The sequence below is a fragment of the Fusarium oxysporum genome, chromosome 9 (genome assembly GCF_000149955.1).
Source record: "Fusarium oxysporum f. sp. lycopersici 4287 chromosome 9, whole genome shotgun sequence".
NCBI classification, from domain to species: Eukaryota; Fungi; Ascomycota; class Sordariomycetes; order Hypocreales; family Nectriaceae; genus Fusarium; species Fusarium oxysporum.
In genome coordinates this window covers 1,452,742-1,479,021 of record NC_030994.1, presented here as the reverse complement: position 1 = coordinate 1,479,021, position 26,280 = coordinate 1,452,742, and the positions used below count along the sequence as shown (strand labels likewise).

General features: G+C 49.3%; 6 protein-coding genes across 13 annotated transcripts; 4 read left to right on the top strand and 2 right to left on the bottom strand.

Moving 5' to 3' along the window:
• Positions 1 to 3,220: 3,220 nt before the first annotated feature.
• FOXG_09369 (uncharacterized protein) lies at positions 3,221 to 6,620 on the top strand. Of its 2 annotated transcripts, XM_018388509.1 has the most exons (3): positions 3,221 to 3,867; positions 3,926 to 4,980; positions 5,050 to 6,441. In XM_018388509.1, the coding sequence occupies exons 1-3, from the start codon at positions 3,750 to 3,752 to the stop codon at positions 6,007 to 6,009; spliced, it is 2,133 nt and encodes a 710-aa protein (XP_018246585.1). In that variant the 5' UTR covers positions 3,221 to 3,749; the 3' UTR covers positions 6,010 to 6,441. The 2 variants fall into 2 exon arrangements, with proteins under 2 accessions (XP_018246585.1, XP_018246584.1); XM_018388508.1 differs by having other exon boundaries at positions 3,926 to 6,620.
• Positions 6,621 to 8,035: 1,415 nt separating this feature from the next.
• On the top strand, positions 8,036 to 12,386 carry FOXG_09368 (uncharacterized protein). Its single transcript, XM_018388507.1, has 2 exons — positions 8,036 to 11,665; positions 11,725 to 12,386. Exon 1 carries the CDS (start codon positions 8,873 to 8,875, stop codon positions 11,210 to 11,212), a length of 2,340 nt encoding a protein of 779 aa, XP_018246583.1. The 5' UTR covers positions 8,036 to 8,872; the 3' UTR covers positions 11,213 to 11,665; positions 11,725 to 12,386.
• Positions 12,387 to 12,475: 89 nt separating this feature from the next.
• On the top strand, positions 12,476 to 16,477 carry FOXG_09367 (acyl-CoA-dependent ceramide synthase). Of its 2 annotated transcripts, XM_018388506.1 has the most exons (3): positions 12,476 to 12,543; positions 12,664 to 13,268; positions 13,345 to 16,467. In XM_018388506.1, the coding sequence occupies exons 2-3, from the start codon at positions 13,023 to 13,025 to the stop codon at positions 14,503 to 14,505; spliced, it is 1,407 nt and encodes a 468-aa protein (XP_018246582.1). In that variant the 5' UTR covers positions 12,476 to 12,543; positions 12,664 to 13,022; the 3' UTR covers positions 14,506 to 16,467. The 2 variants fall into 2 exon arrangements, with proteins under 2 accessions (XP_018246582.1, XP_018246581.1); XM_018388505.1 differs by lacking the exon at positions 12,476 to 12,543 and having other exon boundaries at positions 12,572 to 13,268; positions 13,345 to 16,477.
• Positions 15,519 to 22,803, bottom strand: FOXG_09366 (uncharacterized protein). 4 transcript variants are annotated; one of them, XM_018388503.1, is made up of 4 exons: positions 21,574 to 22,803; positions 20,050 to 21,272; positions 17,754 to 19,966; positions 16,319 to 17,702 (listed from the first exon to the last, which is right to left on the bottom strand). In XM_018388503.1, exons 2-4 carry the CDS (start codon positions 20,482 to 20,484, stop codon positions 17,321 to 17,323), a joined length of 3,030 nt encoding a protein of 1,009 aa, XP_018246578.1. In that variant the 5' UTR covers positions 20,485 to 21,272; positions 21,574 to 22,803; the 3' UTR covers positions 16,319 to 17,320. The 4 variants fall into 4 exon arrangements, with proteins under 4 accessions (XP_018246576.1, XP_018246578.1, XP_018246577.1 ...); XM_018388502.1 differs by having other exon boundaries at positions 20,050 to 21,700; positions 21,760 to 22,717; XM_018388504.1 differs by having other exon boundaries at positions 16,336 to 17,702; positions 20,050 to 20,493.
• Positions 20,894 to 21,022, top strand: FOXG_20038 (uncharacterized protein; the record flags this gene model as incomplete). Its single annotated transcript, XM_018400315.1, has 1 exon — positions 20,894 to 21,022. One exon carries the CDS (start codon positions 20,894 to 20,896, stop codon positions 21,020 to 21,022), a length of 129 nt encoding a protein of 42 aa, XP_018246580.1.
• A 1,220-nt stretch (positions 22,804 to 24,023) lies between the features above and the next one.
• FOXG_20037 (uncharacterized protein) lies at positions 24,024 to 25,479 on the bottom strand. 3 transcript variants are annotated; one of them, XM_018400314.1, is made up of 3 exons: positions 25,445 to 25,479; positions 25,021 to 25,332; positions 24,024 to 24,869 (listed from the first exon to the last, which is right to left on the bottom strand). In XM_018400314.1, exons 2-3 carry the CDS (start codon positions 25,086 to 25,088, stop codon positions 24,545 to 24,547), a joined length of 393 nt encoding a protein of 130 aa, XP_018246575.1. In that variant the 5' UTR covers positions 25,089 to 25,332; positions 25,445 to 25,479; the 3' UTR covers positions 24,024 to 24,544. The 3 variants fall into 3 exon arrangements, with proteins under 3 accessions (XP_018246575.1, XP_018246573.1, XP_018246574.1); XM_018400312.1 differs by having other exon boundaries at positions 24,024 to 25,332; XM_018400313.1 differs by lacking the exon at positions 25,445 to 25,479 and having other exon boundaries at positions 25,021 to 25,399.
• Positions 25,480 to 26,280: the final 801 nt, after the last annotated feature.

The window sequence follows — 26,280 nt, the reverse complement described above, 5'->3', positions numbered from 1 at the left end:
GGGGGGATTCGCCAATAATTCGGCTTTCGTCCAATTGAGCCTTGCAGCTTCCTGCCTCATTTTTTTCATCTCCCCTCCTCCCTCGTTTTCCTACCTGCATAGCCTTCAGCTGTCGCCACCTCGCGATATTTTATGAAGGTTGGTATCAATCACCTTCCTTTTCGTTCCTCGCCGGCACGGGCGTTCCTTCTTCGACAAGCTGTGCAACAGCAACGAGTTCAGGTGCACTCAGCTGGTCCGATATATTCACCAAACCTCGACGCAATGTTACAGCGTGCAAACAGCCAATACGAGGCCACCGGCCCTCCTCCCCAAAGGAGCCAGCCCAGAAGCCAATCGTTTCTTCCTTCTAGCAGCCCAAGTACTCATAATGCCGATATTCGACAACAACTAAAGAAGTCAAACGCCCCTGCTGTGTCGGCGAGGACCATGCCACAATTCTCCAGACCTCTTCAAAATCGACCTTCTAACATGAACCAACACTCAAACAATTCTCGACCGCCAAACGGTGTTGGCGTTGGATCACTGGCTTCTCTCTGTGGAGGATCAAACTCATTCGGCGGGCAAGCAGATGTTGTTGATCTCACTGGACCTGAAGCTCACGCAAAGGCCCAAGCAGCGGTCTTCTTTACAGAAGACGACTTTTGTGACGACGACGACCTAGATCTGGATTTCCAGGCCCCTTCAGCACTACCACCACTTCCTGCAAATACTCCATCCAAGCGCATTACCAAGGAGAGCATGCCGCCCCCACCACCAACCTCGACACAGACAGACAAGGCTATACCTTGGTCTTCATCACCACCCTCACATTTCCTGCCGCCGCCCCGCAATACATCTGTCACTTCAACGATGGCCAATATCTCAATGAAGCGCGATTCTTCTGGTGATCGAGATGACTTTGATGTTCCGGTCCCTAAAAAAGCCAAGAAACGCGTACTGCCTAAAAGTTTCAAGCAGGAAGAACCTGAAGATGAGGATGATTTTCACCCCCAGGTCGCCCAAACACCGAATAACAAGCGGAAGGATTTTCTTAATCCCACAGCCAGCGCTGTCAAGGAACAGAAGAAACAATTCCGAACTCAGCGTCAGCAAGAGCAGCCAACGACCAGCACCGATCTCTCCATGGATGAAATCCAAGAAGTCACCACTTCGCATTCCAAGGGTAATTTTGCCATATCGCTCAGTGAAGAGCAGAGACACGTCTTGGATTTGGTAGTGAACAAGAACCAGAGTGTCTTCTTCACTGGTGCGGCCGGAACTGGTAAATCTGTCCTCATGCGAGCCATCATCACGGAATTGAAGAAGAAGTATGCCAAAGACCCAGAACGAGTTGCGGTTACTGCCTCCACGGGACTTGCTGCATGCAATATCGGAGGCATTACGCTTCACAGCTTCTCTGGTATTGGACTTGGCAAGGAGGATGCCCCAACACTAGTCAAGAAGATCCGAAGGAATCCCAAGGCAAAGAATCGCTGGTTGAGAACTAAATGCCTTGTCATTGATGAGATTTCCATGGTAGACGGAGATTTGTTTGACAAATTGTCTCAAATTGGAAGAACGATTCGAAACAACGGGAGACCGTGGGGAGGCATTCAACTCATTATCACCGGTGACTTTTTCCAGCTTCCACCAGTCCCAGAACAGGGTGCAAAACGGGAGACCAAGTTTGCCTTTGATGCTTCAACCTGGACTACCTCCATAGACCACACTATTGGACTTACGCAGGTCTTCCGACAGCGAGATCCAGTATTCGCCAACATGCTCAACGAGATGCGCCTTGGTCGCATAACGGAAGACACTGTTCGGGCCTTCAAAAAGCTTGAGCGACCACTCAATTTCAATGATGGATTGGGAACCGCAGAGCTGTTTTCCACCCGGAACGAAGTCGAGATGTCAAATGAAAGAAGGTTGAGAGATCTTCCTGGTACGATCAGGCGGTACGAGGCTCAAGATACTGGCAAAGAAGATATTCGTGACAAACTGCTGATGAACATGATGGCGCCTAAGAGTATCGATTTGAAGATCAACGCTCAAGTAATGCTGATCAAGAACCTTGATGAATCACTTGTAAACGGATCTTTAGGCAAGGTGATAGGATTCTCCGATGAAAAGACGTTCGACATGGAGCCAATTGATGAATTCGATGAGGAAGAGAGAATGGCCAAAGCTCGAAAGAAACTACTCAACACATTCAAGCGCGAATCCGATTCAAGTTCCAGTGGTACCAAATTCCCGGTGGTACAGTTCATGGCAACAGATGGCACATCACGCGTGATCCTCTGCCAGCCTGAGGAATGGAAGGTCGAATTGCCTAATGGCGAGCTCCAGGCCAAGCGAACCCAGCTGCCCCTGATCCTGGCATGGGCATTGTCAATTCACAAGGCCCAGGGTCAAACTCTCGAACGTGTCAAAGTCAATCTTGGACGTGTATTTGAAAAAGGCCAGGCTTATGTTGCTCTCAGTCGAGCGACTACACAGGATGGCCTACAGGTTCTGGGCTTTCAAAAGTCCAAGGTCATGGCACATCCTCGAGTCATAGACTTTTACAACAAACTCTACAGTGCCGAGGAGGCACTCGGAAAACCCAAGGCTCAATCTATCACTAGTTTTGTTTCCAATCGCGTTGGAGCGGCGCCCTCGAAAGCACCAGCGCCCAAGAAGTCAGCCCACCAGGTGATAGACTTAGACGATGAGGAAGAGGCGATGGCTTCTATCGGATACTGAGTTTTCGAGCTGGTGGGGTTACATTTACATGCTAAAGAGCTTACAATCTATCGATACCATTGTATGATACGGAAGAATTAGTCGAAACGCGTAGTTTCGATAGATGCGGATAACCATGGGAAAGGCGTTAAGGTGTCTGAGAAGGGCAATCTGGTCGGGATAGATACACCAAAGGCCCAGTAGATATTGAGACTTGTATGCACCAAGTTATGATAATATAAATGATGAACCGCTCTGTTAATTATGGCATCTGCTGTGACCATCAGGCCTACATAGTAATAATGCCGAAACATTTGCTCAACTGGCTTTTTGCGTTCAGCACAGACAAGTCTCCTCATGAGTCTGAGCATACCTAAGGTAAGAGAACCAATCTCATTGATAAGTCATCCAATCAAGCGATGCTTACCGCGGTTGCAAACACAAACAAGCGAGGCTGAAAGGTAAGGTAAGTTGTGACGCACACCGAGGGGAACCACCTTATCGATAACAAGATTGGCAACTTTGTTCCCACGCGAACTTCCCTAGCTTGCCCCATGTTGAAATGGAAGTTCTCCCACCAAGAACAAGCCCGCATCACACAACATTAAATCGCAATACGAAAACTCGCCGAAACGCCTGCAGCAATACCTTATCGCATACGGCATAGAATTCGGAGAGTTCGAGCTTTGCAACTGCCACTTTTCGAACCTCGCACCATTTCGTAGCCGGGCCCCAAGTCTCGATCTCCCCTCGTTTTACCCCATCCCGCCGCTTCGAAACTCGCCTGTAATCAGTCACTCCGTCGACGAACCCAACCACCCGGTCCTCTCGCCTCTACTTCGAAACAAGAGCAGTACTTGTTCACTCAACAAAGTAACATATAACTCTCGGGGTCTCGACTCTGCGCGACTGAGGATTGGTCTTCAAAACCTTGTCAAAGGACGTTAATGACATCTTGACTTTGCCGATCTGCCCTATCCAATAATTTGTGCCGAGGAATACAACCTTTTTCCAATCATATAAATCGCGAAATCTTAGCAAACATGGCAACCCAGTTCATCGGCTTGCATATGCGGGTGGTGTTAAGGGACCCTCCTGGGAGCGAACTGACGGGGACAGTTGGCAATGTCCAGGCAGGAAGCGGCTTAACATTGACTAACGGTACACACAGAATTCTATCCCTACGCTTCCAAGAAAGATGCTAATTCCTGAGTTGTAGTGTTCGTCTCGGATACCAAACAATGGCTTCCTCACTTGCAGGTCCACGCCGCTAACATCGCCGATCTTGCTGAAGTCAAGAACGACAGGCCAGCGACATATACGCCTGCTCCAGCCGAATCCATCGCTGCGCCTTTCATTTCGCAACCACCACCGCAACCTGCTTTTGTAGACCCTGCGATCCTAAGTCTGGGAAGACCGCCAGCAGCATTAACGCCGACAGGCTCCGACTCAAAAGTGCCATTGGAGGATGGAAGAGCTGAACTACAAGTCGCTCCTATGAGTGCCACTGTCTCAACACCGGGGAGACCCACCCCTGATCACGATCTGACTGGTTCTGTCAGTAATTTGGCCATCAACGAAGCGGTCCAAGAAATGGACAATGGCCAGCCAATTGAAGGACAGGCACCGCGATCCGCCAAGAAGAAAAGCAACCACAACCGACGCTCTCGACAGTCCAAGCAAGGAAAGGGCCAGCGTGCTGAGGATGATAGTCAAGCTATTGAGGGTTCACCCGCCAGTGGCCGAGGCAAGGGGTGGAGGCAAACACCAATCCTGCAGAGTACATCATCTTTCCAACCATTCCATTCTCTGAAAAAGAGCTCCAAGGGGCGCAAAGGTATCCTCGATAACGGCTGGGCATCCGAAGATGTCACAGAAGAGATGGGCGAGTTCGATTTTGAAAACAACCTGGCAAAGTTTGATAAGCGTACCATTTTTGATCAGATGAGGAAGGAGGATCAAATCGACGATGCCAGCCGATTGGTGTCTCACAATCGAAAACCAAAGCCTGGCACAGCTGGCGGAAAGAACCTGCATTACACGGAAAATGTACTGGACCTGCCGTCCTCAACTAAGAAAGATGCAGACTTCTGGAATAGTGAGGCAGATGATGGACTGAACGAGGCTGAGAGGCTTTCTGGACGGGATGTTCGGAGTGGTCAAGGTAATAGGAGGGCTGATAGCAAATCGGGTCCCTCACGAAGATCACAGTCACGCAAGGCGAGTGCTGTTGCAATATCTGGCGGCCTTCCGCTAAGCCGCGTCAATTCTGGCGTACGTGCAGGCCACCTGTCTCGGTTGTCGATCTCTCGACCAGAATCTCGCAGTACTAACAGTAGACAGCAAGGTCACCCGCCTGGCTTATACCTCGTCCCTTCGCATAAGCGTCTTGAAACTGTTTCAGCCTTGCAGATGCTTAATCTCGAAAACATAGCAGCGAACGAGATCGGCTTAACAGAACAACTTATGGCCGAGAATGGAGGCCGAGGTATTGCTGAGGTTGCTCTGATAGCCCTTTCAGACCCTGCTATCAAAGTACGGTTCGGCCTTGCTGGTGCGAATCCCTCCTCCAGTGCTACATTGACGAGTCCGGTGGTGGTGATCCTGGCTGGAAATAACAAATCGGGTATCCGAGCTATTGCTGCTGCTCGCCATCTGCGGAACAAAAACGTCAACATACTCGTATGCTTAGTGGGTATTGAGCGCGAGAAAGACTTGCTCGAGGACCTGCGGCAACAGATTCAACTTTATCGAGCTTTTGGTGGTAAAATTCTCAGCAAGGCAGATCTGTTCGAGCATTTGCGCAAAGCATCATCATCAGGCTCACCTGTCTCAGTATCACTCATCATCGATGCTCTTCTGGGCTTGACCATATCGTTTGAAGAACTGCGAACTGGTGACCAGGCTGCTGTGTATGAGTTGATGGAGTGGGCGAACCGGAACGAAGCGTTCGTGCTATCGGTCGATGTGCCAACAGGGATCGACCCAACTTCCGGCAAAGTGGCAGTGATAGATGGTAGCCGTCTATTTGTGAAGCCTCGATACGTTGTTGCAATGGGTGCTCCCAAGCGAGGCTTGCTCGAAGCCGTGACACCACCCGATGAGGATGACCCTCAGAACATGAACAACGCCGGACACGAAGAAGAATGGCGTCTATTTATCGCGGATATTGGCCTGGGAAGTGCCGTCTGGAGGAAGGCTGGAACCAAGATTCGAAGAGGTATCGACTTTGATGAGAAGTGGTTACTGGAGATGAAGTATCGGGATGGACAGCAGGACGGAACCGACTCTGATGAGGAATAATGTACTGCACGAAACCAGTGAGAACATCGATCCATGACATGAGGAAGGGGAAGAAGAAACGAAAGAGAGCGAAAAGTTCAGCGATTGTTTTACCTGTTGCATGGGAAACGGCAAATGGGAAGATGCATTTTCGACAATACTTGGCGTTTGGTGGGTTTTATTCTGGCGCTTAGGAGGGTGCATTATTACATTTGAGGTCAAGAAGGGACCGAATACCCAGGAGTTCAGTCGAAATAAGATGCTTTTTATATGTATATAGCTTTTTGATGGTTTCACTATTGCTGTAATGTGAAAATATCCATAGCTGCGGTTATTTGTGTTTTGATAGAAGATTGATTGACGAACGAGCCAAGTTTGCCAAGAGTATGGAGAAGGTTGCACAGAGGCCAAGTTAAAGTTAAGCTACGGGGAGAAAACTAAGCTTTGCCAAGCATTTTGTGAATTCCTTGTGCATGTGCAGGCTTGGCACTTTATAAAAGCTTGATTGGGTTTGTGCCAATGCTGTTATATGACGTGAGAACCTGTGAAAGGGGATGCCAACGAGCAGGTTTATTTTGAGTCACGTTACTGACTGTATATTGATGATTCAATCTACAGGTAGTATAGTGCCTAGACTGGTATGTTGTGCCAAAACAGAGTAAATAGCCCGATATTAGTTATATAGCTGCAATCAATCAATAGCTTGAGAATAGCGCTTCTGATTTTTGTTTGCCAGGGCAATAGTCGATTGATTGGCTCCAGTTGGAAAGACAGCACGCGGTCGGAGAATTCCTAGAGCCTAGTCTGATTTTAAGTTTGTTTTTAGGTTTGGGTTCATCGGCTGAGCCGACATGAAGCTGGTGATCATACTCTGTAGATCAGTAGATATTCAAGAGTGAAGACTCTTTGGCTGTTATATAAACCAAGGTTGCCAGGTATCTTTGGTCAACTTCTTTCGGATCATTTACAGCAACATTTACCTCTCTCTCTCTCTCTCTCTCTGGTCGTTGATTGGCCGTTTCAGGTTCTTAAAGGATCACACTATCGAAGGTCAATCTTGATCTTTTGTGGGAAACCCGGGTGATCTTTTCCGTACTAATTCCCCAGAGTGCACAGTGCGGATGGCTGAGGTTCTATCATCTGCACTTAATGTGGGCATTCGATGTTGAAAACAGCAGACACTCTCAGTCCAGAACAACAAGGCGCGCAACAAAAGAGGTTTGATAGTTACAGTCATAGCCAGTCTCTGTTTATTAGCAATATATATCATATCGAATGCTTGTTAACTTTTTCTATTCATTCACACCAGAAAATAAGCATATCTGATCTTGTCAGCACCCTGACTCCTTTGACACAAAGAGGGGTCACATTGGTTTGACCATTGACTGAGAGAATTGGCGATGAGACGAAAGGGGATAAATTGAGCGCACATCAGGGTATTGATGCGTTTTGGGGGCTGAAAGAGGGCGGGGGGTTCTTTCATTCTATTCCATTCCACTAAGCCACAGGGCTGAATGTGTAAGTACCTACAACATCTGCCATCGGATGCAAGTTATTGCCGTTGATGATGAACGGTCCAAAAGTTTGACTGCAGGCAACCGATGAACCGATGAACCGAGAACGGTTGTGCATATGCTTCATTACATTTTAACTTTAACCGACTTCCAATCTCATGATCGGTCAAGTGCCCTTCTCAAAGATGGTTTAGTTGTTCTATAATCACATCCAGAAAGTCACACATGCCACTGACAGCCCAGGAGGTGTCACTTAAACACAACACTTATGGCTGCAAAGGCACACGGCCGAGCTCATAGAAATGTGAACTGACGATAGAATCACTACGAAAGCTAGAATTTCCTACATGATTGATACTCGAGATTAAGTTTAAATTATATAAAATCATCATGGGCTATGAATAAAGTCGAGATCTGTATTGCCCAAAGACAGCTGATTGCAGGTATCGACAGCACCTAGCAGTTCATACAGTGCGTCGCTTGAAGACGAAACATCCATAGCCCACCTCATCCATGGAATGAACCGTCACTAAAATCCTCAAAATAAACCAGTTTCCCCAGTATTTTCCCTCTGTCATACTGTTCCACAAACAATCTAACATAATTTCTCAACCACGCGACGAGGTGAGACGAACGGACCAGGAGCTTATTTCTCTCTGCCCAGAGGCCAGACTCAACCTTTTCTCCTTAGCTTCTGAACATCTTTGAGGCTTCTTCGACCCTTCGAGATCGCCACCTAACGTTGCCCGATCCCCGAGACCGGTCTTCCTGCATACATACCATCCACGCGACAATCGACAGTGGGAAAAGGCCAAGATTTCTCGGCGCCCAGCGTCACAGCCTCTCTGTTGTACAGTATTACGACCACGACTCTAGACCCCCCGTGTCATTCTCGATTACTTTCGCCTGCACAACCACATATTTCTCATCTCCGTGAGATTCAGAACTCCCGAGCTCCGCCTCCTTCCATTATCAGTCAAGGGCCCGCCGTAATCAATCACGCCCCCGACACTACTTGCCAGGAACTGGAGACCGGATCCAATCAATCCGCGTTTGAATCCTCCTGTTCCTTTCCCCACGATCTCTCCCCCAAATCGCGCCCCGAACACACTCGTTTTTCTTAATCGATAATCTCCAACAATTACCACGTCTCGTCGAATTCAGGTTCAGATTGATATATCTGAAATACACGAGCTGCTGCCGGTCGAAACTACCGCGTCGCTTACTCTTCGAAACGTGCCTCTCATGGCGACCGCTTAAGCGACCCCCCGATTCATAATCCTCGCCCCGACTGAACTTGCGAACCTCGTCGCTCGCGGCTGGCCATACTGTTGCGTGTTGCCTCATAGGATAACCGGCCAGCCGCAATCATGGCTGCTGCCGCCGCCCTCGACATGGTCTCCGCGACCATCACAGCGCTGCCTTCGTTGTGCACGACGACTCTCCTGCCCGACAGTGGCGTTATGACACTGGGACTCGACGGCGTCCCTGTACCATTGACCGAACCGGCTGTATATCAAGTCCCATGTCCGACCCCCGATCTCTTGCCTCGAGCCGAGTACTCCGTGACGGTTGCTGCTTCAGGCGACGAGAGCAGTCTCACTCGGCATGACCCAGCAGATAGCAGCCCCAAATTCTCCGACTTCCGCGATCCCTTTTACGCCTCTACTTTTCCGATATGCTACGCCCTTGCCGCGACTACCGTTACCGCTTACATGCTCGTTATTATGCTATTTGTCACACCGCGGTCGTTTCTTGATGGAGGAATCGTTTACCTGGGCCGACGATCCGCTTTCACTCACAGCTCATCCAGCAGTGTCACGATTGGTGGCCGGCCATGGCTACAGAAAGTTGCAGCTTTGACTGTTGCTATCTCGCTAACGATTGCCTCGGCTGACACCTTTCATGCTGCCAAAAGTCAGTACATGTGGGGGATCCAGAACGCGAATCAACTGCAGGACGAGGTGATGAATAGTGTGGAACTCAAAGTTATCCGGCTCGTCTCTGATACTTTTCTATGGTTGGCTCAGGCCCAGACTCTAATCCGACTCTTTCCCCGGCACCGGGAAAAGATCATTATCAAATGGGTCGCGTTCGCACTCATCACTCTCGATGTTGTCTTCAGTGCCATTACCAGTTTCAAATACTCGGAAAATGGCATAAACACCACCGCGCGACCCAAAAACTTTGTTCATCCCGTGCCCGCTCTCAGCTATCTGTTTCAACTCTCCCTCGGGCTCTTGTACGCAGCATGGGTTGTTTACTATGCGCTAATGAAGAAGCGCTATTCTTTCTACCACCCCTTCATGAAGAACATTAGCTTCGTCGCCATCATCTCGCTTATTTCAATCCTGATTCCCGTCGTATTTTTCATTCTCGATATCTCTCAGCCTGATTTCACTGGATGGGGAGACTACGTGCGATGGGTTGGTGCTGCAGCTGCCAGTGTCGTGGTCTGGGAGTGGGTGGAAAGGATCGAGGCTCTAGAACGAGAGGAGAAAAAGGACGGCATACTTGGACGTGAAGTCTTTGATGGAGACGATACACTCGAAATCAATGCATCCGAGTTCCCATGGCTCCGCAATCGCAAGAGCCGAAAAGGAGGCAGCTCAGGAAGTAGTGGCGACGGCGATCGACAACAAATGTCTTCGTCTGCTGCCAATGGTTGGCCGACTGTTTCCTCCATTGCCAACAGATACCGAGGGCAGAGCAATGGTGCTTTTGCCGAGACTACTGACCAATCCACACAAAGAGGCACAAGCAGAGGTTTGCGGCCCAACATCTGGCCAGCTCGCCCGGCGCCTGCTGTGACCCCTATTAGCCGAACAGATACCGCCAGCGCAGCCAGCACGGTTTATGCCGTGAGATATCAAGCACCCTCAGAAACCACATCGCGAACACCAGACCCTCTACCGCAACCGAGTGTGGTCGATCTGAGTCAACAGAGCAGCACTCCCCCAAGTCAGCACATGCATGACGAATCCAGTTCTTCAAATCAAGCTCCAGCTTCTGTACAAAATGGACATGTCGTGTCATCGCCATCACAACAATCTGCCGATCTAGAAGCAAACTCGACAAACTCGCCAGCTCAGGGCGGTTGGCGAAGTCTTGCATTTGCCGGCCCGAGGTCTGGTCACTCGGGTGAGGATGCGACAAGGGAGATGACCCAGCAATCAGATCACAATCCAGTCGCGGAGCGCGAAGGAAGGACGAATAGTTCGAGCCGATGGGATCTGAGAGCTCGCCTAGAAGATTTTGCGGCCAATCAAGCAGAGAAATTACGGGACCGCATGCGCACAGCTCCCAATACCGAGAGTCTTCCTGTAACGGTTATTCCGGCACCTCCGCGAAGAGGAGCAGCGCTGCAGCAGGTGCTCGAGGAAGAAGAGCTCAACACAGCAGAGCAGGGCTCGCCAGGTCGGGAACCTTTTACGTCCCAAAACAGGAGTACGAACAGTCCTAGCAACGCATCGCGAGACGCAACAGGAGAAATTACACAACTAGACAGGAGTCGAAGCGCGTTCTCAGGCAGCCAAGGCGATGGGCCGATCCCACCGAACAACCCACCACTATGGCGGGGTGTTCGACCGAGAATGGCCCCCGACGAAGATTACTATGATGATTCTGACGATGGATCACTATCGGGCAGGTCATCATTGGATCATCGGAGGCAAGATTCGGACTCATCGGGTCTCCACCGGACGAGTTGAGAACACTTTGTGTTGATAGCTGTGCACTTAGCGAGGCGTTGTTTTCTGCTCTCTGTTTTGATGAGCATCTGGATGATTTATACGAATGATACCCCAGGAATGAGTGTAGTAGAGTTTCGCGTGTATATCTACGGGATGGGAGGGGACAGACATGGGCGCCATGCTTGGGATTGGATCCTACATATACTAGATGGGTCGACCTTGAAAGAGGGAAACGGCATTAATGGATTGGGCAGAATCAAGATGCTCTATTGGAAGTATACATGGATACTCATAGTCAGAATGGCCTTTTCGCCTGAAAAGGACATGCCCGAATATGGCGTGTGTTACTGTGGTAAATATACTATATAAGAACAATAAGATGAAATCAACGGTTGTGCAACCATAGGGACATATTCTTTAGCAATGACAGGAAACATGAACTCTGGTGCCTCAAACCATTTGATGCCCCTCGTAAGCGGAGGCTGTTGAGAAGAATGTTTGGAGGTTACATTTGCTGACGGTTGAAATAGAAAATAACGTTCGGCATGACGTAGTGATGCATGTCAGCTGCAACGCCTGCAAATGAGAATGGACTTGAGACAATCCCGTGCCAAAGCGAAAAACATCAATTCTCGGCAAGCTCGGGAGAGGAGAGGACATGAATCATGGCAGATGGGATGATGATAGCGATAGGGGGATAGGGGATGATTGCACTATCGCACCACGTTCCTTCACATGTTTACATTGGATGTTATGCCTGGCACGGAGATTAAGAAAAACTTGGATTGAATTTTTAGAGTTTGTATGGCCCCGCAATCATTATATGACGATGCATCAAGCAGAATATCAGACAAATTATGGTGAAATCGATATCACAAGATTACCCAGCGGGAGAGCTCATGGAGCGGTCAAGGAATGATAATTACCTACTCTGTATCTGTTCCCAGAACAACAATGGACTCCGCGGGTCACCGAACGCCACATTAAAGTCAGCTCTGCAGGTAATGAGATCCTCTGAGAGACCCTTGGATAATCTCAATTTTGGAGCCCACGGAGCCAGGAGGCCTATCTGTTCTCCACATTGTGGGAAGTTGACTGCTTGTAGAGGGGCTGAGGAAGAATTCGAAGCCATGTGCGACAGGAAGAAATATACGTAAATCCGGGGGAAACAGGTCCGTTAAACTCTATCGCAATAAGCTTAAATATGAGTTTCATGTGCATTTATATAAAATCTACAACTATTCCAGTGGCATCTGCATAACAGAACATCAAACAGCGTGGCACTGGCTTACAGTGCTTCGGGCGTTGAGATGATGGACGGAATGGAGATGGAAGGCAAGCCAAGTCAGGTAAGTCCCCCATATTTCCCAATCTGACCAATCATCAGATCCCTTCCCGCCTCGGCTTAGCCACCTTAAAATCTCAACCTCCACTATCCACTAGCATCTCCCTCTAATACAACTTTCCAGCACGCGACGATCCCGCACAATCCGCGACTCTCCTTCATTGCTCTTCTTCTGCTTCCCATTTTCGTCTTTATCTCTTCGTTGCATTGAAATACGGGAGAAGAGCCGTACAGATTGAGCAAGAAACACGTTCCTTTTTCTCTCTACAACGACTCGTCACCATTTGCGACTTCCGTCCTTCCTAGACCGACCTTGACCTATACGCGGACTCTTTGCGACAGGAAAACTCCACTTCAAGGCGTCGAATGAAATAGGGGTGCAACGTCTACTAGTCTACCACAGAAATTCTCGGCATCTATTTACAATTTCGAAACTGGACTATTCTTCTGAGGAACCTCACAGTACAACACGAAAGACGAGACATGTCAGGCTCAGAACCTTTTCCGCTGCTAAACACGGCAAACGATCAGCTGCATCAGCGTCGTCCCGCAGACCAAGCAAATTCCTACGCCAGCAACACCACAGCCACCCAAGACGCCATCAACAACGCCCGGAAGCGACGTAAGAGTAGTCTTTTGGGCGGCGAGATCAGAGGTGACACGGGTGCTCCGGCATTGGCTTCCAGTCGTGCCAGTCTCGAGGCCTCAGATAACCACTCCAATGGTCACGTACGTCACTTTTCCTCTTCTGTTGGACAAGAACCGCCTGTGCATGCTGCCGTGTACTAACATGTCGATGGAACAGTCCGACGGCCGCAAGCGCCTCTCGAAACGACGCCGTGCTCGTGGCCTCATCGGTCGAGCGAAGCAGACCATGATCAAGCATACTTTCGTCCTCCCTGCCGTCCTCCTCGTCTTCTTCCTCGTTGGATATGCCATCAACCCTACCGAGTCCAACCCTATCCACCACTTCATCTTCTTGTCGTACAAGCTTCCTCAGGATGACCCCAACGAGCCTGCGCAGTACGGAAAGGGACGCTGGGATATCGCCTTTGTTGGTTTCTACACAATTGTCCTCTCCTTCACTCGTGAATTCATCATGCAGGAGCTCCTGTCACCACTGGCCCGAAACTACAACCTCACCCGTGGTAAGAAGGCCCGTTTTATGGAGCAGGTCTACACTGCTCTCTACTTCGGCGTCCTTGGTCCCGCTGGTCTCTGGGTCATGAGCCACACTCCTGTGTGGTACTTCAATACCCATGGCATGTACGAGGGCTTCCCTCACCGAACTCATCTTGCACCAGTCAAGTTCTACTATCTATTCGAGGCCGCATACTGGGCTCAGCAGGCCATTGTGCTTCTCCTGGGTATGGAGAAGCCTCGCAAGGACTTCAAGGAGCTTGTTGGTCACCATGTTGTCACCCTCGGACTCATTGGCCTGAGTTACCGATTCCACTTCACCTACATTGGTCTGGCAGTCTACGTCACCCACGATATCAGTGACTTCTTCCTCGCTACGTCCAAGACGCTCAACTACATTGATTCTCCCCTTGTCGGACCTTATTTCGGAGTTTTCATGGTTGCTTGGATCTATCTGCGTCACTTCCTCAACTTGAAGATCATTTGGTCTCTTCTCACCGAATTCGAGACCGTTGGCCCCTTTGAGCTCAACTGGGAGACTCAGCAATACAAGTGCCGTATCGCACAGGTCATCACTTTCGCACTCCTCTCGTCCCTCCAAGCCTTGAACTTGTTCTGGCTCTTCTGCATTGCTCGAATTGCTTGGCGATTCCTCAGCCAGAATGATCTCCAGGATGACCGATCTGAGGACGAAGACGATGATATCGAGGAAGAGGAAGAGATGCCTGCCTCTGCCCTCAAGACCAACGGCAAGGCAAATGGCTTCGTCAACGGACATACCAATGGTCATGCCATCAGCAAGATCCCTGAAGATGCGAAGAACTAGATGAATTCGCACCTCAGGTTGGTATCTGAAACTAATGGAAGGAAACTGCTAGAGGAAAGGAATACGACCTACTTTGTTTCCAGGAGAGTATCGGGAAAACGAAGAGAGGGTTGGTGAGACGAATTAATGGATCAACATCATCTAATGACCACATCGAGGGATGCCACGAAACGGGCGCATAGTTATATTTCCCACTTTTTCTTTTTGAGATCACGGAGGCAGCAGGATGGGAGATGGATGGTAATGGAGTTCAACTGGGAGTGGTTGGACCTCACTGTCGCTTTTGTATCAAACATGCCGGCGTTCCGAGGGAGTCCGAACTATACGGACTAATATCTGCTGTGTTGCGGTGGTAGGTTGCCGAGTCGGACAACATACAGCCATACAATCACATGCGTGTACGAATCGTGCACACATGCATATGGTTGGCTTGTCGTGTCAACATTGGGAGCCAAGAGAGCTTCATTCAAATGAGGCAGTCGAAATGTCTTTCGACGAACTCGTCAAGCCATTTTGGAAAAGGGGGTTCCTCACTTATATGTGCAACACTCTCGCTGGCCTCAAATCAACCTACCGCATGCACCTCGGCAGTACACCATCTCCCTCGGGCCATGTATTCAAGCACCTATATCTTCTTGTACAATCACGCTTGCCACTATCTATTTCGAACACACTTAATAATACTACCACCTTGACGCTCGCTACCTCTACCCCCCGACCCGCGTGCTATTCACACTCCTAGCCCCATTTAGCTATTTTCGTGTTCGTCGGTAGTGAGTAGCTTTACGTTTTTCAGCTGGAAGCCTCAACACGCGTCAACTTGGCGCCTTTTCATAATCCGGAGGCCCGATTACTAACTCGCCTCTCGTGTTGGATGATATACAGATCTCACCTATTATGCACTCTATGAGGTGGGGATATAACCCCCAATTTTGCCTCTTATGGATACTCTCCCAGACCCTTAAAAACACCGCATCACGCTGGAGGCGCACGCGTAAGCCGATACGAGCGAGCTCCAATATCTCCTCCGTACGGTGAGAAAGGTCATGCATGGGAGATAAGCCAGAAATAAAACGTGAACCTATCATTCGCCTGTCTGAATCGTGGGTAACTCTACTATGTCGCAGTCAGTCCACTTGAATTTCTTAGCGTAGTAGCGAGACTCAAGATGCAGTCTGAAAGAGAATATCTGCACAATGCATGCATGCATGCATGCATGGGCATGCCCCCTTGTTCGGCGGGAAGAATGGCAGTTTAAAGTGTACACATCCACTCGGGACAGGGCTTGTATGCACTGCGACATTGATACAACTTTATATGTGAATAGGTACTCTACGCACGCCGTACGCTAAGAATCAAGTAATCAGGCGGCGCAGCACATCATCACAGGATGAAGAATGTGCGACATAGGGATGAGATTCGCGGAGGTTAGCCGCCGGGAGATAGCCATACGCCGCAGGCATACAGAAGACAAGCAACGACTTACAGTAACCGAGTCTCGGATGCCCCATACCATTTCCTAATGGCGTCAAAATATATTCCCTTTCAGGGGTCGATGCTACTACGGTGAGGCGCTTGTTGGGCCCCCCTCGCCGTGGATCCCGGTATCCGGGGTGGCGGGTCCGGGTTAAGTGGGGTCAATTCTACCGAGCACAGCCTCAATGTAACGGAACGGAGGACGGTCCGTAAAACACGACAACAACGCATTTCCTCAAACGTTTGCACGCTCGAAACGAGTTGAAACACGTCGTGGTAACGGGCGATTAGCTTGTTACACATATTCCGGCATATAACGACACGTGGAAATACCAAAGCGAATCACTGACTAAGAGTTAGAACAGAAAGACTTCATTCGATTACTCGCCTGCTATGCTTGCTATGCTATGCTAGTCCATACTTCAATATGCTTGACTCAGGTAAAATACCTTGCATTACATACTTTGTTCGGCCCCGAAATGGACATGACTCGGCTTGTTGTCTTCTGTCGAACAGTGTCCCTGCCTCCTCTTCCAGAGCTTTTAGACCATCGACCGTAAGATAGCAAGAGGCCATTATTTTCTCCTCGTCCTAAGTAGCAACCATTCACCCGCCGCCCCCTTCTTAAAAGAGCCAGTCGATTCACAACCGTTTCCCCCCGCATGAGCGGTCTGTTTGTCTAAAAGACCTAGAAGTCTCCTGTATAAAGACCTCGCATCCCTCAACCACTCATTTGCATCCTCTTCTGAAGACGTCATGTGTGCAATGCCGTTTGCTGTGTCGAGAGCGTCGAGCCGGTCGTCGCAGATAAGAGAAATTCAGATCAATCCATATGCCCCTTATATTCAGCCTAAGCCATGTCCCATTTCAAAAGCAAATCGTGATATCCGTAAACGCCTGCATATGTACCCTGCCATGACAATTACTATGCTATATATAGCACATTGCAACGCAAACGTTGGACTGCATTACCGCCCCCCCCCCCCCCCCCCCTTCCTATTGCATTGATGATAAGGTTGAAAATATTCACTCGAGTGCCTTGATGCAGGCTGTTTCGAGATGATTAGTCGGATTCCGATGATCCGATGCATTAAACACTAGAAGCAAAACGCCTCAACACCGATCCGATGCAGTCTTGATGCCGAACCTATGGGTGAAACGTCGTAGGCGGAGATGGTGCTTCGTAAGCCAAGTAGATAAAATGATAGCGTGGAAGAGTTGTGATGAGAATTAAGTTAGAGGGTAACGTCAATCCTCGATGGTGAAGATGTCACGACGTTTGACAGTGAGGTCGTGTATATTGGTGAAACACTAGAGTGCTGAAACGTGAAGCAACAGCTTACTTTCGCTCCATCGAGTGCTCCTCGCTGTGGCTCGACTCTGCGTCTGAGCATGACGAAGAGGATGTGTGTGTATCATCCTCATGGCCTTGTGAACCTGAGCCGGATATGCTTCCTGAGGATCCCAGACTGTTGTAGCTGTCAATAGCACCGTCTGAATTCCTTTTTGGTCCCATTTTAGCCTTACGAAGGGCCCTGGCAGCTTTCAGTTGCGCTTCACGAGCCACGTTGAGGGCTCGCTCGGCTCGGATTTGCTTCTCCCACATAGAGGCATATCGCCCCTTAGCGGCCAGGAGTTCTTCATGAGTTCCCTTCTCAACAATTGTTCCAGAGTTAAGAACAATGATTTGATCGGCGTGTGTGATCGTAGATAGTCGGTGTCTGAATTCATGTTAGAAAGAAAGCTGTGCAGGGTATGGAGCGGTTACATACGCAATGATGAGCAAAGTTCGGCCCTGTCCAATGTTCCACACATTGTCTTGAATCTCCTGCTCAGTATGGGAGTCTAGTGCTGATGTGGCCTCGTCCAGCATGATGATACGAGGGTCCTTGAGAATTGTTCGCGCGATGGCGACTCGCTGCTTTTCGCCACCGCTCAAACGGAGACCTCGCTCGCCGACTTGCGTGCTGTATTGATCTGGAAATGATAGGATGCGGTCATGAATGCTGGCGGCACGGCATGCTTCGTAAACTTCTTCGTCTGTCGCGGAGGGTCTTGCATACTTAAGGTTGTACATCAAGGTCTCATTGAAAAGCGTTGTGTCCTGGGGAACGACACCAATCTTCTCTCTGACTGAGTTGATGGTCAGATCCTTGACATTCTTCCCGTCCAACTCAATCGATCCCTCGTCGCAGTCGTAGTAACGGAACATGTGGCGAAACAAAGTAGACTTGCCTCCACCTGACTCGCCCACAAACGCTGTTGTGGTGCCAGGCAGACATTCGAAGGAAATGTTGCGTAGCGCGGGTTTTCGTCGGTCATAGGAGAAGCTAACGTTGTTCCAACGCACATGACCTTGGAAGTCCTTGCCCAGAGGGACAGCATGGGGTGTATCCACTACAGTTGGCTGGATCTTGAAAAGCTCAAGTAATCTCTCGCCTGAGATCATCGCCTGCTGTACAGTCCGGTAAAAAGTGCCAAAAAAGTTCAGGGGACCCTGTAGTTGTGTCAAGTATGAGACTACCATGAACCAGTCACCAGTGGTGCGACGATCCATACCCATGGCGACTTGCCAGCCACAGACCAAGGCAGCGATGATCCTACCGAGGTTGAAAACAACGGTTTGGCAAATGTTCATCATCATCATGCCCATCTGAACCTTTGCCTCGGCATTTTGGAACACTGCAACCTTGCCTTGGTACCGTCTGGACTCGAAATCTTCGGCGTTGAAGTATTTGACTGTTTCGTAACTAGAGATTGAGTCGTTCTTTACTGCTTCCTCTTCGCGGTCGGCGTTGGTCATTTCACGACGCTGATCCGCTCGAGTGGAAGCCATCTTGATAGTCATGTAGAGATACCAACAAGTATCAACCAGGTTGATCTCAGCATACAGTGGGCCGTAATAATAGTAGAAAACCGAGATTGCGAGGAAAAGATCGAAAAGCATGGGGAAAACCTGGAAGGTCACTTGCTCAAGAAATTGGTTAATAGAAGAACCTTTGTTGAGTGCTGACAGGACCTCTCCAGTGCGCTTAGAGAGGTGGAAATCGAGACTCAGAGAGTGGACGTGGTTGAAAGCCGCTGTCGTTAGTCCCCGATACGAATATTGCGAGACGGGAATCCAAAGAATTGATCTCAACGATCCCAGAAGTCCCGATTGGCCTTGAAGGATCCACAAGATTCCCAGAATCAAAAAATCTTTCAATGGGAAGTTGTCCATTGAAAGGCGTTCGCCATCTTGAACATCTTTGATCACCTCCTCGAGATCATTTACCACTTGTTTGACTGCCATCGGAACAGCTACGTTGACCAAACGCTGTAGCATGACCAAGATGAAGCAGATGAGAACATTTATCTGAAGTCTGACAGAGTCCTTAGGCCAGAGGTAAGGGAAGAAAAGTGAGTACCCCTTAAGATACTCCCACCACGTCTTGTGTGGTAGCTTCTCGGGTCGATAAAAGGCAGCAGGTTCTTCCTTTTTAGGGAAACTTGGCGTCTTGTGTGCGTTCGACATCGTTCTACCGCGCCCACGGCGACCATTGGTATCACGACCATTAGGAATCTGGCCATTGACCGCTTGACCATTAGTCTCATACGACCGGCGGTTTCCGTTCAGTAGTGGTGTTGACTCGGCTGGGTTAGCTTCCTCGGCTTTCTTCTCGTCAGTGTCGCGAGCTTTCCGAATCCATGCCAAGCTAAAGACTCCGACCAAGGCAAGTAGATGAAGTATTCGAACGAAATAGAGGACGAGGTCGATCTTGGTCCAGTAATCTACACAGTTTCCTTCCTTGTCTGAGCCGCTGTTTTTAACAGAGCGGAAGAAGTGGCAATCAACAGCCGCAACTGCAGTTGTAGAGAACATGATAATCTCGCCAATGAAGCCCAAGATCCAGATAATGAAGTGAACAATATTAGGACCCTTGCGCCAATCGAAAAGCGAGATGAGGATATAAAGGTAGAAGAAAAGGGATCCGGTAACATGGACCTATGCGAAAAAGTGTCAGTTGCAGTTACGATGACTCTCTCGAGATCTCGAGACAGTTAAGAGGGAGTAGGTATTTCACATACAACACTCCATTCACCAGCCCATGGCAACCCCTCGTTGGACCATTGGTAAGGGTCTTCGTACCAGAAAGCATGATAAAACATGAATCCAGCGCTGCCCACATAGGTCATGAAGACAACAAAGGCGAGGTAACGAAAAACATTTTTTGCGGTACGGCCAAAACCTGGGCCGATCTTGCGGTCACCATCGCCTCGGGCTCGCTTCCTCTTGGTTATGGGTAATGGCTTGCCTCCAGGTCCTTTAACTGTAGGCTGGACCAGGTCTTCTTGTTTCTTGGAGTTCACGACGCTGTACCAAGCGGCGCAAGATATGAATGCTGTAAGTAGGATGAGGGCGTAGAGGTATTGCGTTTTGCGCAAGATATAATCGGCTAGAGGTAGATCATCACGGCCTGCACCGCGGAAGGAAATGGTCGCGGTGTCGTCGGTGGTAGCCATGATGGCGGACTAAAATAGTTGTGAGCGTCGTTCGGTGTCAAAGAGCGGCAAGCCCATATGTGAACTATGGAATCCGAGAAATAGGACGACGTCGATAGAGGAAGGGAAAGGCCTTCACCGCGGACAAAGCATCGCCCTGCCCGTGGCAATTGACGGGACAGAGGGGCCGAAAAACGAGTGAGTGGCGGGGAGACTGTGGAAGAGGCACGAGTTGAAGATGTTGAAGGGTTAAAAGAAAGACTCGAGACTCGAAAGACGAGTGCGGTCTAAGTCTTGTCCTTGTCCTGCTTGCTTTGCTTTGAGCCGAACCTACGACTCAAGCAGGTGCCACTACCAGTGCAGGTGCAAGTGCAAGCGCAAATGCAAGTGCAGGGTGCAGGGGGGGAAGGTGCAAGGTGCCGGGGGCAGGATGCCGGACGCCAGGTGCCAGGTGCAGCAGGGCAGGTGCCCACCTATCCAGATTTTGGGCAAGCGCAACTCCGACGAGCATCCATTCGCTCGCAGCGCCAGTCCAGGACAAGCAACCGGTGATGGATGAAAATGGGTGTCGGAGTGCCACGGTTTCCGCAGGGTGTGCACTCTACTACAGCACAACTAACAGCACCTCAAATCTGAAGCAAGCAATGCTTTGAACAGTATTGGATGATGGAATGGTTGGCAGGTACGAGTGAGTGAGTGCGTGAATGTAGTGAGCACAGGGCGACACCATCACATCAGCTCAGCTCAGTAGGGATGGATGATAGATGCCCTGGGGATTCAGCACACCTAAGCCCTTTCCCTCCAGCTAACTACGACATCGGTCATCAATTGCCCCTCTATCAGGTCCCAGCACCAGCCCAGCTTTTAGCAACATGGAAAAGCAGCCAGTGGAAGGCAGTGAAGGCCAGGTGCCAGCAGCAGTGCGTATTCAGGCCTTTTGCTTCAGTGTTTGGAGCCCTTTGGTGGGGCAGCTGACTTGGGTAAGTGGCGAAAGCCTCCCCGAAAATTGCCCTCCCGTTGGGATGCTCTCTTCTTGGCCCATCGAATGAATGATTGAGATGGAGAGGTGCCGTAGGTACGGAAAGAGAATAGAGAATAACAGGTACGTACCTATTGGGTCAAACACTTGCACTGCACGGTGAACCAGCCTGAATTTGAATTCGCTGTCGTTATTCAAAGGGTCCAAGGGTCTCTACTCTAATCAGAGTTGGGAACTAATAGCGAGAGTCCGTATATTCTTGTTTTATATGATAGATAGTGTCAATACTGTGAGGTTCCCTGTTGAGTTGTATTTACTCAAACAACTGCACGATAACAATTCGTTTTTAAATACTCGTTACTGTGACAGTTTCTGTTATGGGCTGTATTGTATGGCCAGTTTAATATTGTTTTCGAGATTGGATTGCGCGGGCGCCGCCGGTGGGCGTTGCTGGATCGTTGCTAGATCGTTTGTGGCTCGATCGATAACTCGCTTGTTGCTGCTGGCTTCCACTAATTCTCGACTTGGGAATGGAAACGGAGAGCGGGTTTTGCTATAGAAGAAGCAGCTAGCATCATATTCGATGACTACAACATCGCCTCAGTAGGCCTCCTGGTCCATCTTGCTCCTCTTATTCCTGTTCTCGTGCTTCCCTTTCACTATCAACTCTTGCTCAACCACAAGCAACGCCTCTCTTCTAGGCCCTCTGAGCCTCCCGGCGTTCTCCTAGAGGTGGGTACACGCCTCAGGCCTGGGGCACTCTGTGGTCCGGCGACACGCCTCTAGCCTCTAGCACACGCCTCTCTCGACTTGGCACGCTCCCACACACACACACGTCTTCAACTACCCAGAAGCAGCTAGGGTAGGGTGGGGCGTCCCTTTTGGTGGAGAGAGTCTTGGGAAGAGGGTCCTCTTTGAGTCCTTTCTGGGGGGCGGCGGTTCTTGGCTTGGGTTCCACGCTTTTATCCTCACGTCGTTCTTGTCTTTGGGTCCGTTGTCTACCAGGAATTTGATGGGTCTTTACCGGGTTTATCTGAGCGACGGAACCTCGAGTTCAATGCTTGTCTCTTTGACCTGACAGGGTCTGTGTATTGTTCTATGCCAAGAGCGTGAATCGCGATGAAAGAATGGTAAAGACGATAGATAGATGATCCGCAGACTCGGCGCTTTGAGCATTGACAGACCTGACCTGATAGCATAACGCTGGTGCCGCGGGAGCAGTAGGGGTTCAAACGAATGACAAACTCAACATTATGGAGAGACGGCGTTATTAGGACGCGACTCGGGCGTTTAACAATCGATACCTGTCTATTATTATACATCACACTGCAAAACACATGCACCGACTGGCTAAGTTGTTGTTTTGCGTGGGTCAATCATGAAGCTCGGCTTCGAATGACACGACATGTGCCTGTTGATGATTGCGTGGAAAGCACAACTAACAGCAAATAAAGCTTGTTGTCCATTGACGGGTACCGTACAACTGCAAGGGATGGATGTCATTCTCTGTTCTTTTTTAGGGAAACGGGTCCAATACAACATTCACTTCACCTACACCTTGTCTAGTATGGTTCCGCTTCAGGTGAGATCGGGGATTGTTTGACCAACGGCCAGGTTCCCCCAGATGGCAGGTCAAGGTTAATCAATAAGAATAGAAGTCAAGCAATGACAGGGAAATTGGAATTCATCATCATCAAGATCCATTGCTGGGTATTTTGTTAGTACGGCTGTTCTGCGAACAACGAACTGAAAGGCCAAGCAAAGTGATCAGATATACAAAAAATAGTCATGATGTTCAGCCAAAACACTATATTTCAATTTGACTTCCCCTATTGGTTTAAGGGGTATCGTGATAGCGCACCACCTCAGCCTTGAAAATGTCCCAATTTAGACCGTGTGTAAACAAAGTCAACACCAGTCCTATTCAATCCAGTCCAACCAATCCATCCCGTCTCAACCCTCCCTGTCCCGCTGTAAAGTTTCGATAATCCGTTGCACTGGCCGGACAGAACGCCGCCCAGCGGCTGATGGTGTTGGTTTGTGCGCTTCGGTAGACTACAGTAGTCATCCGCTTTACGCTGTTGTATCATGGACTCAATTGTTGTTTTTTGGCGCACAACAAAATGGTTATGCAGTCCAATGACAAACCAAGGAAACGAATCCGCATGGGACGGGCTATGTTGATTTGTGAAAGCAAGCCAGGAATTCAGAGGACTTGCATAGCTAGTCGTCTAATCGGTTTGATTAAGCGGTGTGTATGTCTCTGTCTTTGTGTCAATAATCATGAATTTCTCTTCCCAGTGACCTGATGCCTGCTTCTGATTGATTCATGAAATTCATACATGACTCCTCAGCGATCGTATCTGGAACATTTGGTGTGAACTGTAAGGCCGTGTAAGTGGTCACGGTGGCTAAGATGATGGCGATAGTGATGATGTAAGTGAGGGCCATGACTTCCATGTTCCGCGCCTTAGCTCGGTGTAATGGTTGCACAGGAACATGTACCCCGTATTGTACCTCCAACACAACCTGCGATTTCGCTTGCTGCCGTTCCAAAGAAGAAGCGGTTGGAGACCTCTCCACGCAGGTCGAATAAAGATCACGTATTGTGCCTGGCAGGGCTTGTAGGCTGCGGGTACGGTATCAAGAGGCTTGCCTTGGCGTCATGACTATGACCCTGGCATTTCCTTCATTGAGTTCAGTTCATTGAAGTTTCTACTCCAATATGATCTATCGAGTACAATCTTTTTGTGTCTCAGTTGTCTATACTGGAAAGTGACTGGCCAAGTCTTTACTCCATCCCGTGGCCAGCAGTCCTCCACCATCTTCGATCCCGACCGCCAGATCCCAGCCTTCACCTTGTCGAGGTATAGATGTGTGTACCTAGATCTGAGCTCCTGACGTAGCTTACTCTGCCCTGCCTAACCCCCTTTCCACTTCCACAGCACCACCTCTACTCCGCCGTCGTCATCCGAGTCAAGTCATATGGGAGGCCGAGTCAGGAGGACGTTTCTCGGCCAGCAACGGAGGAAAGGATCGGAGAGATCTGGCCGGGCAGATCATCGCTGTTGAGTCTTGGCTTTAGAAGTCATGATGGTGTTCTTATTCCCGAGACAAGAATCGCTGAAAAGCCGGGGTCGAAGAGGAGGGGTGGGCTGTTCTCCTGCCATAAAAAGAAAAGTGACAGCCCTCCTTCACCGGCGGGCAGGTTGTGTTGTGTTGTCGTGTCGTGTCACAAACTTTAGGCTGCAGATGATGGTCTTTGATCTTTTCCTTATTGCGCCAGCTACAGTAGTTTCCTGCATGTAGGTATGCGAATTGACGCAGGTCCCTGAGGAGAGGAAAGAGAAAACTGAGCTGCAATTGACGAATGAGCTTTGGCTGCGCCATCTGCCATTGACTATTCGTTCCATTGTACAGAGAAGTCCTAGAATACGTCAGGGATCTGTCGGTTAGTGTCAAGGCGCGGGGCGGCGCTGAGCAGCGATGCGATACGATATCATGCGGCGAGTGATGCACGGTGAAACAGGTTCTCAGGTATTTGCGATGTAATAAGTACAGTAAGTGTACAAGCTTACACAGAACGAGCATATGCGCAAAAGCCCCATTGTTGGCTCTGTACTGCACCAAACGCTGGTATTAACATTACCTAGCTGTTAATCCCCTCTCTGCTCTCCAGATCGATCGTTGCTGCGTTGGTGGGAAAGCGTTGGCTGCAGACTGCAGACTGCAGTGGGACTGTCGGATTCCGTGCTGCTGTCAGATGTCGGATTCGCAAGGTGAGTGATAAGGTGAGATTTAGGTCAAGGAAGAGTGCAGTCCCTGGTGTGCAAGCTAAGATTGGCGATGCACCGTCCGATTCTGGAAAACTGACAAAGATGAGCGGGCGGCTAAAATGGTCAATTAACTGATCAATTAATTTTTGCTGACATCCAATAGCGGATGTACTGTATTCACTGAAGGTTTTGCTTTTGTTTACAAGGGTCATCCGTGTCTCCATACCTTCTCGATGGCGTCTCAAGTCTTTCTGTTTTCTCTCCCCACCATTTATGCCCAGGTGTCACCACGAAGGACTCATAATGCTTGACTCTCCTCCACCTTGAATATGTGCTGACTCCACAGAGGCTGCTATTGTTGTCCTGAGGCCTGTTAGCTTGACCCACCTCTTTCATACAACTGCCGGTGAGCTGTAGCTGTCGTAATGCGTCACAACTTACAAGTCGGTCCATGGTTGTTTTTATTGTACAAGCATTGCTTCTATTGTCTCTGCCAGACTTGGATAGCATTGTCTGTATTAACTTTTCATGTGTTTATACTACTCGGCAACTGAAGAGCGACAACCACAACATCTACTAATACCGAAGAACAGGTCCGAGCTAATTAGCAGCATTGTATACCTTACTAGCGAATGTTTGGCTACAAAGAAAAGGATTCCATTGATCAATCTATTTTATCCACCATGAGGGCTTAATGTTCGGTATCCAACATGACTACATTGGATCGCGGTCCGCGCTAGGATGGTGCTGTGGTTTGATCTTCATCAGTCCCAAATGAGATCTGCAAGTGCCTTTTGACTGGAACACTCTCGGTGAAGAAGCAGAAAATTTCGGACGTGTTTTTTCACCGTCCATAGCTACAAGAGCTACCTCTACTTCATCATGAGATGATTAGCATCTTTTCTCTTTCACCGCTTGCTCTGCTGCATAAGTATCTGCAGGCAATTGGGCCCGTTGTTCAAATCAAAGTTTTGTCGTGCACAGCTCATGCTAGTCATCAAGACACGCCTGTGGTCTCTACAACATTTACTTGAATAGCTTCGCGTCAAGTTATCCGATTGA